The 13,990-nt window shown below is 47.2% G+C and overlaps 1 protein-coding gene across 1 annotated transcript; it reads right to left on the reverse strand.

Moving 5' to 3' along the window:
* Window positions 1–1,336: 1,336 nt before the first annotated feature.
* On the reverse strand, window positions 1,337–13,532 carry LOC144325216 (uncharacterized). Its single transcript, XM_077917814.1, has 2 exons — window positions 9,725–13,532; window positions 1,337–8,590 (listed from the first exon to the last, which is right to left on the reverse strand). Exons 1-2 carry the CDS (start codon window positions 13,511–13,513, stop codon window positions 1,373–1,375), a joined length of 11,007 nt encoding a protein of 3,668 aa, XP_077773940.1. The 5' UTR covers window positions 13,514–13,532; the 3' UTR covers window positions 1,337–1,372.
* Window positions 13,533–13,990: the final 458 nt, after the last annotated feature.

A 13,990-nucleotide genomic window follows, 5' to 3' on the forward strand; every position in this document is an offset into this window, starting at 1 on the left:
TGTTCCAGAGTGGCTTCAAGGACTTTTGGATCATCTGTCAATTTTACCACTATTCATGAACTCAAATGACTTCTTGTGCATTATTTCCATGGGTCACAGAACACTAGTTGAGCCAAACCAGCACATCGTGGTTATTTCTGTGTGTCCCCCACCCCCTGCTAAGAAAAAGCATAGATGAAACCTACCCCTGAGCACATTGTGATCTTAATAGGGATTTAAGACAAGAGATAACATTTTCTTTTTTAGCTTGAGGGCCTAGTGGGCAATCTTCTGGGGTCCACATGCCTGTGGTGGGTAGGACAATGGATACAACTCTTATATTTGTACAATAGGCTGCAATCATACAAGTCTCATAAAAGCCAGGGGTACCTCTCTCCATCCAGCCTACAAAGAGGTATCAGTACAGTTCAATGGCACATTCCAACCAGGCAATGAACAAATGAACAAAAACCAGCTAAGAAGGTGAAGTAGGACCAGGGATTTGTGTGGCCATTTGTGTGGCCTGTGAAGATTCCCAAGGGCCAGATCACCTCTCAATGGGTTTGTGCCACTAATAACTCTGCACCAGAGTACTAATAACTTCTTGTGAACCAATGAAGGTGAACACCAGGACCAGCAGGCACATGGGCCAGCCCCAGTAGAAGATGGGTGACCACCCAGCTTAGACTTGAATGGAGTGAATATGCAGTTGCTCCCCTAGAGCTGCCTACAGTAGTTACCTTACAGTAGAGTGGTCATCTAAGGCAGGATTGGGGAACCTTTTTCATCACAATGGCTACATTCCCTTCTGGGGGACTATTAGTATTTGTACTGTATTTGTTAGAAAATGTATTTTACAAAGAATAAATTGTACTGGGGAAAAGAAAACCAGACAAAAACACTTAAGGGGTGTGTGAAGCAGGGCCGGTGAGGGGCATGTGTGTGACCTGGTGAGGGTTGCAAGTGCCAGATAGAGGGTCTTAGCAGACTGCATTTGTCTCCATTCCCCACCCATCTTCTAAGGTGGCTATTATATTTAAGTGCTGCAAACCCCCCAACACAGTGCTGCTAACATAGAGATTTATTGACAAAAACGTATTACATTACAAAACAATTTAAGAATGCTTCATACACGGTAAAAAAAGGTAAGTGATAGGTTTGCTGAGCCTTCAGCATCTAGACAACCATCAGTGGAAGGTGGAGCCTTGTGCTCTTTTCCCATCACCACCATTTGATATTCATGGTGCTGCGTTTTAAAAAATCCTTGTCATCAAGGTATCCTACACACTCCACCAGAGCAGCTTATCATTTTCTCTTGGCCTCTTTGTCAAGGGGACTAGATCTTGCACGTTGCTGATGCTCAGTTTTCAATCCTTAGTGCACACCTTGCCACTCACTCAACTGCTGCTCCATCTTTGCTGCTTGTCCCGGTGCTTTCTGGACTTTTTAAATTTCTGCTTGACCTGCTGCTTGAACTCGGGTCCTTGCTGCTTGACCTGTTTCTTGACCGGCTGCTCAATCTCGGATTTCTACTGCTTGAACTTGGGTCCTTGCTTCTTCCCCGGCTTCTTGACCTGCTGCTTGAATTTCGGCCCTTGCTGCTTCCCCGGCTTCTTGACCAGCTGCTGAATCTTACATTTCTGCTACTTGCCCTGCTCCTTGTCCGGCTGCTTGATCTTGGTTCCCTACTGCTTGACCTGCTTCTCGATCCACTGCTTGATTTTTTATCCCTGCTGCTTGCTCTGAGCTTTGACATTATGCTCTGCTTCCAGCTCCTGAAACTTATTCTCCCTTTTCTGGGTTTAGATTCATGATCCCATCGGACTGATCCCCTTTCTTTTTTCTCAGGGAGCCTTGTTTCACCAGCACCCCCACTCTGCTTCCTCTTGTACAACACGCTTTGAGTCATCTTCCTTTCACTTTTCTTCCTAAATTTGGACTGGGCCAAATCCTTTCTCTCTCTCTGACTTTCTCCAGGGTGGTTTCCCATGCCGCTTGTTGCATGGCCAATGCCGGCGCCTCGTTTCTTTGACTTCCCTTCTGAAATGACCCCCGGCCTTTCAGTATTCTGCATCCAGATATTCATCCCATCCCTCAGATGCATTTTTCTCTCCAGGATTTTACCAAGTATAGACAGTTTCCCATCTGTTTTCACAGTGTGTTTTGAAGATATGCCACCTACAGAGTGAGGGTGGGAGCCTTTTTGCACCGGCTGCTTGTCCATCCCATGTTCTAACCTGGGGGCCTCTTCCCCTCTTGTTGTCTTAGCTACCTGTTTGCTTTCATGTTTGGTTGATAACTCTTTTTCTCCAATAGTTTCTTTATGGGATGCCTTTCCTCTCCCACCCAAAATTTCTTCACCATTTCTGTCTCTTACTTCTCCCTCTCCATCTCTTATTTCTCCTTCTCCATCTCTTACTTCTCCTTCTCCTTCTCTTACTTCTCCTTCTCCTTCTCTTACTTCTCCTTCTCCATCTCTTACTTCTCCTTCTCTTACTTCTCCTTCTCCATCTCTTACTTCTCCTTCTCTTTCACCTCCTCCATCTCTTACTTCTTCTGCTTCTCCTCTTTCTTCCTCCTCATCCTTCCTCCCAGCTCCTTGGTGTTCCCCACCTCCAGGATCTATTGTGGATGCTTCTCCACCAGCCTTTCCTTCTCCTTCCCTGTCATCCCCCAAGATCTCTGTCTGTTCAAAATCACGATTTTCCTCCCAGAAGGCCACTCTTTTGTGGGATACAGAGAGTGGCCTGGAGAGATCCAGAGCTTCAGTCATTTCATCTGCAACTGACTGAGGTGCACGGAGGTGTTCAAATTGTTCAGAAACTGCTTGCCTTGCCACATCAAACACCTTTGTTTTGCTTAGGCTGGCCCTTTCATCTGAGGTCTCTGAGGAAGGCACAACATCCTCTGGAGAAACTTGGGGTGCTCCTGCTGTCAGAGAATCTGCATATCTCAGGCTTCTGGGCTCTACCATGGGCATCTCCTCTGCATCTTCACTACTGACTCCTTCCTCCTTTCTCACACACGAGCTCTCCTTGCCTATTTCTTCGCCACCATCCCAGTCTCCGACTCTCTCCAGTTCACATTCTGTGCTGTACTCAGAAGATGAATAGGCACCACCTTCCTCCCTTTCTTTCCCCATATTATCACTTGTCTGTAGCAGGGAACCATCTGTGGGCTGCATTTGGAATTCAACTTCTGTGTTTGCAGAATCTTGATTTTGAGATAAAGGTGACACCTGCTGGTTGGATTGTTCTTGATCTTGGGAGTCTTCACTTGAGGTCTCCCTATTCTCAGAGACTTGGATACCTTGGTGCTCCATGGGGTCCTCACTTTTGGGGGTGGGTGGGGGAGGTTTCAGGTTACAGCAAGGGGATTCAGAGGACCACCCTTTTAGCTGTCCGGGTGCTTGGCCCCCTTTGTCACTGCTGGTGGCTGTATCTTCAATAATTTGGTTGGTTATTTGCTTCCTTTCCTCACTGTCACAGCTTTGTTTGTCCCATTCTGCCTGGTGCTGTTGATCTGCCTGGCTATAATGCACAGGGTCCACCACATGCTCATGGAAACATTGAGAGTCAAGGGTATGGGGTGGCGGTGTGGTGGGATCCAAGGCTTGCTGGGAGACAAGAGTGTTGTACTGTTGAGTGTCATCTGCCTTCAAAGGCCCAAAATATGCCTGGGAAAATTCATGTTCTGAGAGTGAAGCATCCTTCATACATTCACCTAAGGATGAACCAGAGACTTGGGATTCAATATTATGTGATATCTGAGAAGTGGCATCTGCCTCTGCCTCTTGTGAGAGGGAAGGATCTTTATTATCTCCTGAGGATGAAGAATGGATCTGGAGTTCGGTATTCAATGATGGCTGAGAAGAGGAGTCAGCCTTGCCTTCCTTTGAGAGGGAAGTATTCTTATCTCTGTCTCCTGAGGATGAATCAGAGTCCTGGCATTCAATATTAGCTGATGTCTGAACAGAAAAATCCACCTCGGCTTCCTTTGAAATGGAAGAATCTTTTCTACTTTCTCCTGGGAATGAAACAGAGTCCTGGGGCCCATTATTCTCTGATATCTGAGAAAAGGACCCTGCCTCTGTCTCCTTTCCATTTTCCTGGGAATTTTCTTGCTGCTCTTGCCTCCACCTTTGCTCTGCAACTAATTGTAATGATGAAGCTGAGCCTTTTGTGGATGTTGATGAATGACATGAGCAGGGACAGTTGAATATCTCACAAGACTCCTCTGCCTTGCCAGGAATTTGTGGATACTGTGCAGCATGATGTAGATTCAGTGTAACTATCTGCAGTGCACTCACTTGCGGTGCTTCTCTTTCACCCTCTGAGCTGCTGCTTGTCCCTTGGATTACTGTGAAATGCTGAACTTTTGTAAGAGGATAGAGAGATCCACTATCCTTTTCGGCATCTGGCCAGGAAACCATCCTATGCTGTATTTTCCAAAACAGCTCTGAGCTGTATGTGGGTTGATCTTCTGACCCTGAGCTGGCTTCCTTTTCTGCTCCTGTTTGAAAAGGAGTGTTTGGCACTTGGAGGGTCTGAGCACCAGAATAAGTCAAAGGCTCCTCCTTCTCCATTTCATCAGCTTCTGGGATAAAGTCCCTTGTTGACTTCTGAGCCAGGTTAGGGAGGTGCCACTGGTGCTCTATGTTGAGGTTCTTGGTGTGTTTTTCCAGGTGTTCTTTTGATCTTGAGTGTAAGAAATGTGAGTGCTGGGAAGAAACAGGAACCTCTGTTGTCGTAGGCCATTCCTTGGCACCAGCTCTCCATTCATCAATAAAGTTATTTTGTCTCCTTCCAGCAGTGCTCACTCCCACTGAAGTTTGGGGGCTCTCCTGTGGCTCCAAGGGGGGTGGAGCAAATGCACGCACCGATTTCTGAATAATGGCTGGCAAGCCCCACTGATGCTGGATCTTCTTGTGCTGGATGTGGACTTCCAGAACATCTTGAGCACCATCAGCGAGGAAAGGCAACTCTGCCACACAGTCTATAAAATGGGTAATAGATGAGGTTCTTGCCAGAAGTCTCTCCTCCTCATTCTCCCCCAGAAGTTGGGTGTGAGAGTCTTGATAAAATGTAGAGTTGTGGGGATGAGTTTGAGGCCTGATTTCCTCAAACTGATGTGACACAGGAGGTAGAAATGCTCTAAGCATATTTTGAGCATGTTTTGGAAGCCCCCATCTATGCTTTGCAGTCATGCTCCTAACATGAGCATCTAGACACTCTGTTGTGTCTGGACTGAGGAATGAGAGAGTCGGAGTAATAATGTATACTTCCCCTCTGTCCCATGAAACTCCGTTGGCTATATTCTCTCCTTCCATGTATGGTGGGTGCTTCTCTGATTCAATGAGAAATGGAGCAAAAGCATGCAGGGATTTCAACACAGAGGAAGGTAAGCCCCATGCATGATGGAGTTTCTTGTGCTGAATGTGTGATTCCAGAAGGTTCTGGGCCTCATCCGTGAGGAAAGGAAGAGTCACCTCAGGCAATAAGAAAGTAGTCGCTTGAGCCAATACAGGTGTAGCTGCTGCCTTTTGAACATAATTGAGCTTCCTCTCCAGTTTCTCTACTGCCATTTTTCTTACCTTGGCATCTTCTAGAAAGTCTTCCTTGTCATCTTCTGAATGGGAATCAGCTTCAGGCTCTTGGGAGAATTTGCGATGAAAAGGTGTTAGAGACCTTGCTTCACCCAACTCAGATTGGGAAAATGCTCTGGGATTCCGAAATGCCCTCAGTGATTGTGAAACCTGTTCTGGAAGGTGCCACCTATGGTGTGTAGTCATACGCCTCACATGGGCATCCAGGTTCTCCTGTAACTCTTGGCTGAGGAACGTGAGACTCCTTGAAATAATATTGGCTTCTTCTTTCTCCCATGGGTATCTCATGGTCATGCTTTGCCTGTGTTTCTCTGTCTCAAGATGAAATGGAGCAAAGGCATGCAAGGACTTCAGCACATTGGAGGGTAGGCCCCAAACATGGTGGAGTTTCTTGCGCAGGATGTGAAATTCAAGAAATTCCCAGGTCTCATTGGTTAAGAAACCAAGTTTCACTCCAGGCCACAAGAAAGCAGTTACATTCAAGTTCATAGTTGAGTCTGCTCCCTGTTTCAATTGGTTGAAGACCTCCATATTCCTTATTGTCCTTCTTTTGACCATGGAGTCTTTCATGTCTTCATTGTCACCTTCTGTTTCAGAGTAATCTCTAGCCACCTGGGAGGATTTGTAGTGAGAAGGAGAAAAATCCTGTGCATTCTCCAATTCCAATCCTAAAGCATGTCTGGGATGTAGAAATACTCCCAGTGATTGCTGAACCCGCATTGGAAGGCCCCATCTGTGCTTAGCCACCCTCCTCCTCTCATGAGCTTCCAGGCGATCTTTTGTGTCTGGACTTGGGAAGAAGGGATCCCAGACAATCTCTTTCACTTCTACCTTATCCCCTTGGCGTGCCTTAGTCATTCTCTTGCCTAAGCTTTCCACATGCGTCTGAGACCCATGGAGAAATGGGGCAAAGGCATGCATGGACTTCAGCACAGAGGAGGGTAGCCCCCATGTGTGCTGGAGTTTCTTCTGTCGGATATGGAATTCCAGAAGATCTTGCGCTTCATCTGTGAGGAAAGCAAGCTTTGCCCCAGGCCATAAGAAAGTAGTTTCTTCAAAGTTCACAGTTGTGGTTGCTCCCTGCTTTCCTTGTGGAAAGCCCCATCCTTTCTCTCCTGTTCTTCTGTTGCCCATTTCCTCCTCCACCAAGTCTTCCTTGTCCTCTTCTGAATGGGAATCAGCTTCAGGCTCTTGGGGAAATTTGCCATGAAAAGGTGTTAGAGACCTTGCTTCACCCAACTCACATTGGGGAAAGGGTCTGAGATGCCGAAATGCCCTCAGTGATTGTGAAACCTGTTCTGGAAGTTGCCACCTATGGTGTGTAGTCATACGCCTCACATGGGCATCCAGGTTCTCCTGTAAGTCTTGGCTGAGGAACGTGAGACTCCTTGAAATAATATGGGCTTCTTCTTTCTCCCATGGGTATCTCATGGTCATGCTTTGCTTGTGTTTCTCTGTCTCAAGGTGAAATGGAGCAAAGCCATGCAAGGACTTCAGCACATTGGAGGGTAGGCCCCAAGCATGGTGGAGTTTCTTGCGCAGGATGTGAAATTCAAGAAATTCCCAGGTCTCATTGGTTAAGAAACCAAGTTTGACTCCAGGCCACAGGAAAGCAGTTACATTCAAGTTCATAGATGAGTCTGCTCCCTGTTTCAATTGGTTGAAGACCTCTATTTTCTCTGTTGTCCTTCTCTTGACTTTGAATTCTTTCATTTCTTCATTGTCACCTTCTGTTTCAGAGGAATCTCTAGCCACCTGGGAGGATTTGTAGTGAGGAGAAAAATACTGTTCATTCTCCGATTCCAATCCTAAAGCATGTCTGGGATGTAGAAATACTCCCAGTGATTGCTGAACCCGCATTGGAAGGCCCCATCTGTGCTTAGCCACCCTCCTCCTCTCATGAGCTTCCAGGCGATCTTTGGTGTCTGGACTTGGGAAGAAGAGATCCCAAACAATCTCTTTCACTTCTACCTTATCCCATTGGTTTGCCTTAGTCATTCTCTTGCCTAAGCTTTCCACATGCGTCTGAGACCCATGGAGAAATGGGGCAAAGGCATGCATGGACTTCAACACAGAGGAGGGTAGGCCCCATGTGTGCTGGAGTTTCTTCTGTCGGATATGGAATTCCAGAAGATCTTGTGCTTCATCTGTGAGGAAGGCAAGCTTTGCCCCAGGCCATAAGAAAGTAGTTTCTTCAAAGTTCACAGCTGTGGTTGCTCCCTGCTTTCCTTGAGGGAAGCCCCATCCCTTCCCTGCTGTCCTTCTGTTGCCCATTTCCTCCTTCACCAAGTCCTCATTGTCATCTTCAGTCTGGGAATCAGCTGTAGGCACTTGGAAGAATTTGCCTAGGGAAGGCTGCACATTATCCTGACGAGATCCGAAAGGTTGTCTGGGAAGCAGAAATCCTCCCAGTGATTGCTGAACCCGCTTTGGAAGGCCCCATCTGTGCTGTACCACCCTCTTCCTCATGTGAGCTTCCAGGTGCTCTTTTGTGTTGGGACTCAGGAAGGAGAGACTTGGGATAACAACTTGTACCTCCATCCAATTGCATTGCGTTGCCGTTGTCATGTTCCTTCTTGTGTGTTGCATCTGCTTCTGTATCTCAAGGGGGTATGGGCCAAAGGCCTTCAATGACTTCAACACAGAGGATGGTAGGCCCCATGCATGCTGGATCTTCTTATGCTGGATGTGGAATTCCAACAGGTCCTGGGTGACCCTTGTGAGAAAATTTAGGTTCACCTCAAGGCTTGATAAAGCAGTTACTTTAAAGTTTGATTGTACAGTTACTCCCTCCTTCCCTTGGGGAAAAACCCATCCCTTTCCTGCTGCTCTTCTTCTGTTGTCCATTTCCTCCTCCACCAAGACTTCATTTTCATCTTCAGTCTGGGAATCAACAGTATGCTCTTGGAGAAATTTGCCATGAAAAGGTGTTAGAGACCTTGCTTCACCCAACTCAGATTGGGAAAATGCTCTGGGATTCCGAAATGCCCTCAGTGATTGTGAAACCTGTTCTGGAAGTTGCCACCTATGGTGTGTAGTCATACGCCTCACATGGGCATCCAGGTTCTCCTGTAACTCTTGGCTGAGGAACGTGAGACTCCTTGAAATAATAGGGGCTTCTTCTATCTCCCATGGGTATCTCATGGTCATGCTTTGCTTGTGTTTCTCTGTCTCAAGGTGAAATGGAGCAAAGGCATGCAGGGACTTCAGCACATTGGAGGGTAGGCCCCAAGTATGGTGGAGTTTTTTGCGCAGGATGTGAAATTCGAGAATTTCACAGGTCTCATTGTTTAAGAAACCAAGTTTCACTCCAGGCGATAAGAAAGCAGTTACATTCAAGTTCATAGTTGAGTCTGCTCCCTGTTTCAATTGGTTGAAGACCTCCATTTTCTCTGTTGTCCTTCTCTTGACTTTGAATTCTTTCATGTCTTCATTGTCACCTTCTGTTTCAGAGGAATCTCTAGCCACCTGGGAGGATTTGTAGTGAGGAGAAAAATACTGTGCATTCTCCAATTCCAATCCTAAAGCATGTCTGGGATGTAGAAATACTCCGAGTGATTGCTGAACCCTCATCGGAAGGCCCCATCTGTGCTTAACCACCCTCCTCCTCTCATGAGCTTCCAGGCGATCTATGGTGTCTGGACTTGGGAAGAAGAGATCCCAGACAATCTCTTTCACTTCTACCTTAACCCATTGGTTTGCCTTAGTCATTCTCTTGTCTAAGCTTTGCTCATGCGGGCAAAGCTTAGACAAGAGAAATGGGGCAAAGGCATGCATGGACTTCAACACAGAGGAGGGTAGGCCCCATGTGTGCTGGAGTTTCTTCTGTCGGATATGGAATTCCAGAAGATCTTGTGCTTCATCTGTGAGGAAGGCTAGCTTTGCCCCAGGCCATAAGAAAGTAGTTTCTTCAAAGTTCACAGCTGTGGTTGCTCCCTGCTTTCCTTGAGGGAAGCCCCATCCCTTCCCTGCTGTCCTTCTGTTGCCCATTTCCTCCTTCACCAAGTCTTCCTTGTCATCTTCAGTTTGGGAATCAGCTGTAGGGACTTGGAAGAATTTGCTGGGGTAAGGCCGCACATTGTCCTGCCCTGATCCGAAAGGTTGTCTGTGACGGAGAAGTCCTCCCAGTGATTGCTGAACCCGTTTTGGAAGGCCCCACCTGTGCTGTATCACCCTCTTCCTCATGTGAGCTTCCAGGTGCTCTTTTGTGTTGGGACTCAGGAAGGAGAGACTTGGGATAATTACTTGTACCTGCATCCCATTGCATTGGATTGCCGTCGTCATGTTCCTTCCTGTGTGTTGCATCTGTATCTCAAGGGGGTATGGGCCAAAGGCCTTCAATGACCTCAACACAGAGGATGGTAGGCCCCATGCATGCTGGATCTTCTTATGCTGGATGTGGAATTCCAACAGGTCCTGGGTGACCCTTGTGAGAAAATTTAGGTTCACCTCAAGGCTTAAGAAAGCAGTTACTTTAAAGTTTGATGGCACAGTTCCTGCCCTCTCTTGCTTTCCTTTTACCCTTCTCTTGGCTTCTTCTGATGAGTGTTCATTGTCATCGTCAGTCTGGGAACCATTAGTATGCCCTTGGGAAGATTTGTATTGACGAGATAACGGATCCAGTTCAGATTGAGGAAGTGATCTGGGCCGTTGAAATGCCCTCAGTGATTCCTGTACCCGCTTTGGTATTTCCCATCTGTGCTTTGTGGTTATATTCCTCACGTGAGCCTCTAGTCTCTCCTTCATATCCGAGCTGATGAAAGCAAGATTACTGATTATCGTTCTCACTTCTACCCAATCCCAGGGGTGAATATTTGTTATGTTTTCTCCCCGATGATTCTCTGGATCAGGGGGAAATAGGGCAAAGGCACATAAGGACTTCAGGACAGTGGAGGGAAGACCCCACATGTGCTGGATTTTCTTCTTTCCAATGTGGAATTCCAGAAGATTCCAAGCTTCCTCTGTGAGCAAAGGTGGCTTCATCTCAGATGATTCAAACGTAGTCAGTTCCACACCTGTGCCTGTGGTTGCCACTCCATGTCCTTGGTGGATAGTAGCTTTTGGATGACCCCTGGCTCCTGCTTTGGGTGTGAGTTGCTTCAAAGGCTCTCTTCCCTCAGAAAGAGTAGGGATTTCATCTTGCTCGTAGGACTTACGATGATCTTCTTTGAAATGGGACGCAAGTTGAGTGGGAGCAATTGCCCTCAGAGAATCCTGAATCAGTTTGGGAAGTCCCCACTGGTGCTCCATGGCCCAGCTCCTCACGTGGGCTTCTATGCCATTCTTGACATCTGGACTTACAACACGCAGGGCCTTTTGAGGGGGGATGGTCTCTAACACAGATTGTGGTACATGGGCAGTCGCTTTCTCTTGATATCCCAGTTTCTCAACAGTGACATGTGTTGATGCGCCTGCTTTTTTACTCCTCTGTAGCTCAGGTGGAAGAGGGACAAAGGCATGCAAAGATTTCTGCACTAGAGATGGCAGCCCCCACTCATGCTGGAGTCTTTTGCGCTGTATGTGAAGTTCCAAAAGATCGCAGGCTTCCTTTGTAAGAAATGTTGGCACTGGCTCCTGAAATACTTCCGTCAATTGGAATTTAGCCTCCATATTTTTTTTCTTGAGATGGTCTTCCAAAAGATTCATATTTGAAGCAGGGGTCACTGATTTCCCTGAAGAGGGTTTGTGTGCAGTGTCTGCAAACATCGGCTGTGGGGATCTAGTCATAAGCAACTCCCTTGCTTCATTCTGGAATATTGGGGGTTCCAGCTCCTGGACCCTAATCTTCACTTGGCTGATTTGGGATGAGGAACATCTTTCCTGGAACACTGTAGCCAAAGGTTCCAAGTGCATGCTGGGCAACTCCCCCAAGAAAGTGAAATGTTCCCTTGTTGAAGATGAGGTGACAACATTTGGAATATCTCTCAACTGCATCTCCCTGTGCTTCTTGGCCAAGTGGTGGTTCATCTTGTCCAAACTATGGGGCTTCAGCATAGAAAGAACTTGAGCTGACTGTGGGGAGGCAGGCATCAACCCAAATGTTTTTCTGTTGCTTACTTCTTGGTGTACAGTACTCAATCCTGGGTGCTTGTATGTTATCCAATAGCAAGGGCAGTAGAAGTAGCGGTCTTCCACTGCTGCCCTGGTTATGGCATCTTTCCCATTCAAGATTTCACTCTGTTGACTAGGTTGGTGCTCTGGAAACTCATGCCTGATGTTCAGCTCCCCCTTATCCACTGCTTCACCCTCCACCAAGGGCAGAAATGTGCTTCTGGGCTTCACTTGGCTATAAAGAGGGGCAAACTTCTGGAGGGAGTCTTCAAGTGTGATCTTGAAGCTTCCCATGGGTTGGAGATCAGATTCTGTGGACCTTCTCCTGAGGCTAGGGTGATCTGTAGAGGCAGCTGATGATTCAGAAAAAGCTCCCTCAGGGACTTCTCCTGCCTCCATATCCTGGTGTGGGCTGACCATTTGCTGTGCCCTGTAAGCCTTGGGTCCATGTGTGAAGATGTTCTCACCCACAAATGTTGCCTGCCTTGCCTCTACCAGCTCTTCTCTGGCTACTGGGATGGGAGAGGAGAATCTGCCCAGAGAGTCACAGCTTTTATTTTGGTACTCTGTAATTTGTGGTTCCAAGGGACCTGTCCCAAACGCAGGGCGGAAAAGCTTGATAGATTCCAAAACCCTCTTAGGCAACTTCCATTGTCTCTGTAGCTTCATCCTTTGAATGTGGAAATCCAACTGACTGTAGGTGCTTTGGGGAAGGAATGACGGTTTCTGTAGTAGAATGTAGACATGGGCTTTCGCCCTTTGGAGACTTGGCAGTGGGGGAGCCTGTGATTTGAAGCCATGCAAGGATTTCTGAATAAGACTAGGCAAGCCCCATTCATGTTGTAGCTTCTTTTTTCTAATGTGCAGTTCCAGATTCTCTCTGACCTGAGCATAGAGAAACTCTGTCCGCACTTCTAAGAACTCAACAGCAACTTCTCTAGCTCTAGGAAACGTGGGCAGCAGTTTGGGCTTCATTGCACTCATGGCCAAGGTTGGGGAAACGTCCGGCCATTTTTCATCCAAGTGGAATATCTTATTCTCTGTTGCTTCAGACTGAAGTGTGGGGTACATCAAAAGCTGACTTGGCATTGTCCTCCTCCCTATCCTAGTTCCATCCTGTTTCCCTGCAACAGTCACCATCTCTGGGGAAAGTAGCCTGAGGGACTCAAGGACCCTTGGGGGTAAGTGCCATCGGTGAAGCATGATTCTTTTCAGCAGATTCTGCTCTAGTTCTTGGATGATGGCATCGCTAAGGAAGGAGAGCTCAGCCAGAAGAACACTCACCTCCATGTGCTGCAATGTCCGGTGCTGATGCAATTGGGGGACAACGGGGAAAACAGAATGGAGAGATCTCTGGACAAGACTTGGCAACCCCCAATCATGCTGCAACCTCTTTTTTCTCACGTGCCATTCCAGATCCTCCCAAGTCCCCTGCTCAATGAATGGGATCTCTTGTATCAGTGTGGGCTCGTCCCATGGGTGCTGCACCTTCTTTTTAAGCACATGGGAATCCAAAGACTGCTCCTCATTAGCAGGAAGAAAACTTGTCCTTGCTTGGACAAATGCAGCAGTGTGCTGCGACCGAAGTAGCATCTCATGTCTGGCCTCAAAGGACTTCTTCTCAGTTATAGTCTGGGGGGTTGCTTTGGAAGGAGGGGGAGATTTGAGGGCTGTTTCTCTGGCTGTGGATTCCAAATGTAGAACATGCCTATGAAGTTTCCCTTCCCTCTCACCCTTGACGACTCCTCCTCGGCCTCCTTTCCTGTGTGCAGATGATGCTATATCTGTGGTGAGGGGATAATCTAGCTTCATATGCTTGAGGGCCTCTTGGACTTGCTTTGGCAACACCCGGCATTGCATGTGAATCATCTTTTTCATGTGTTTCTCTAGTGTCCTCCTCTTTGCCCCACTCATGAAAGGAAGAAGCCGAGGCCTCATCAACACAGTATGCTCCCTCTTTGGACGGTACGGGCAAGTGAAATCCATACCAAGAGGCAAAAAGGCCCTGAGTGACCTGAGGACGACTGATGGAAGACCCAATTTGTGTTGAATACTTTTCACAACCAAATGCCACTCCAAGGTCTTTCTCACAGTCTTAGCTACAAAGGGAGTGTCCTCAGTAGCAAATTCAACCCTAGGAGATTTGATATTTGCTTGGGAGATCACAGGTAAAGAACTGGGGAAATGCCTTGTTCCTTTATGGTGGAATCTCATGCCCTGGTGGTTCTTCCTCTCACTCAGAGAGGACCCTTCATTTTTCTTATGCCTCAAAGGCATGTGGCTCTTCTTGCTGAAATTTGATAGCTCGGACAGGTCAGAAGAGGGACTGTAATCTTCCCAACTATTGTAAGACAG

This window comes from Podarcis muralis, chromosome 13 (assembly GCF_964188315.1).
Source record: "Podarcis muralis chromosome 13, rPodMur119.hap1.1, whole genome shotgun sequence".
Classification (NCBI taxonomy): Eukaryota; Metazoa; Chordata; class Lepidosauria; order Squamata; family Lacertidae; genus Podarcis; species Podarcis muralis.

Bases quoted from the DNA above. Each gene is read 5' to 3' on its own strand.
- LOC144325216 (XM_077917814.1), bottom strand. From the start codon at position 13,513: ATGAAAAAGATGATTCACATGCAATGCCGGGTGTTGCCAAAGCAAGTC. The intron at 8,591-9,724 runs GTTCAGCAATCA...CTTCCAGAACAG, and splicing joins GGTGGGGCCTTCCAAAACGG to GTTTCACAATCACTGAGGGC.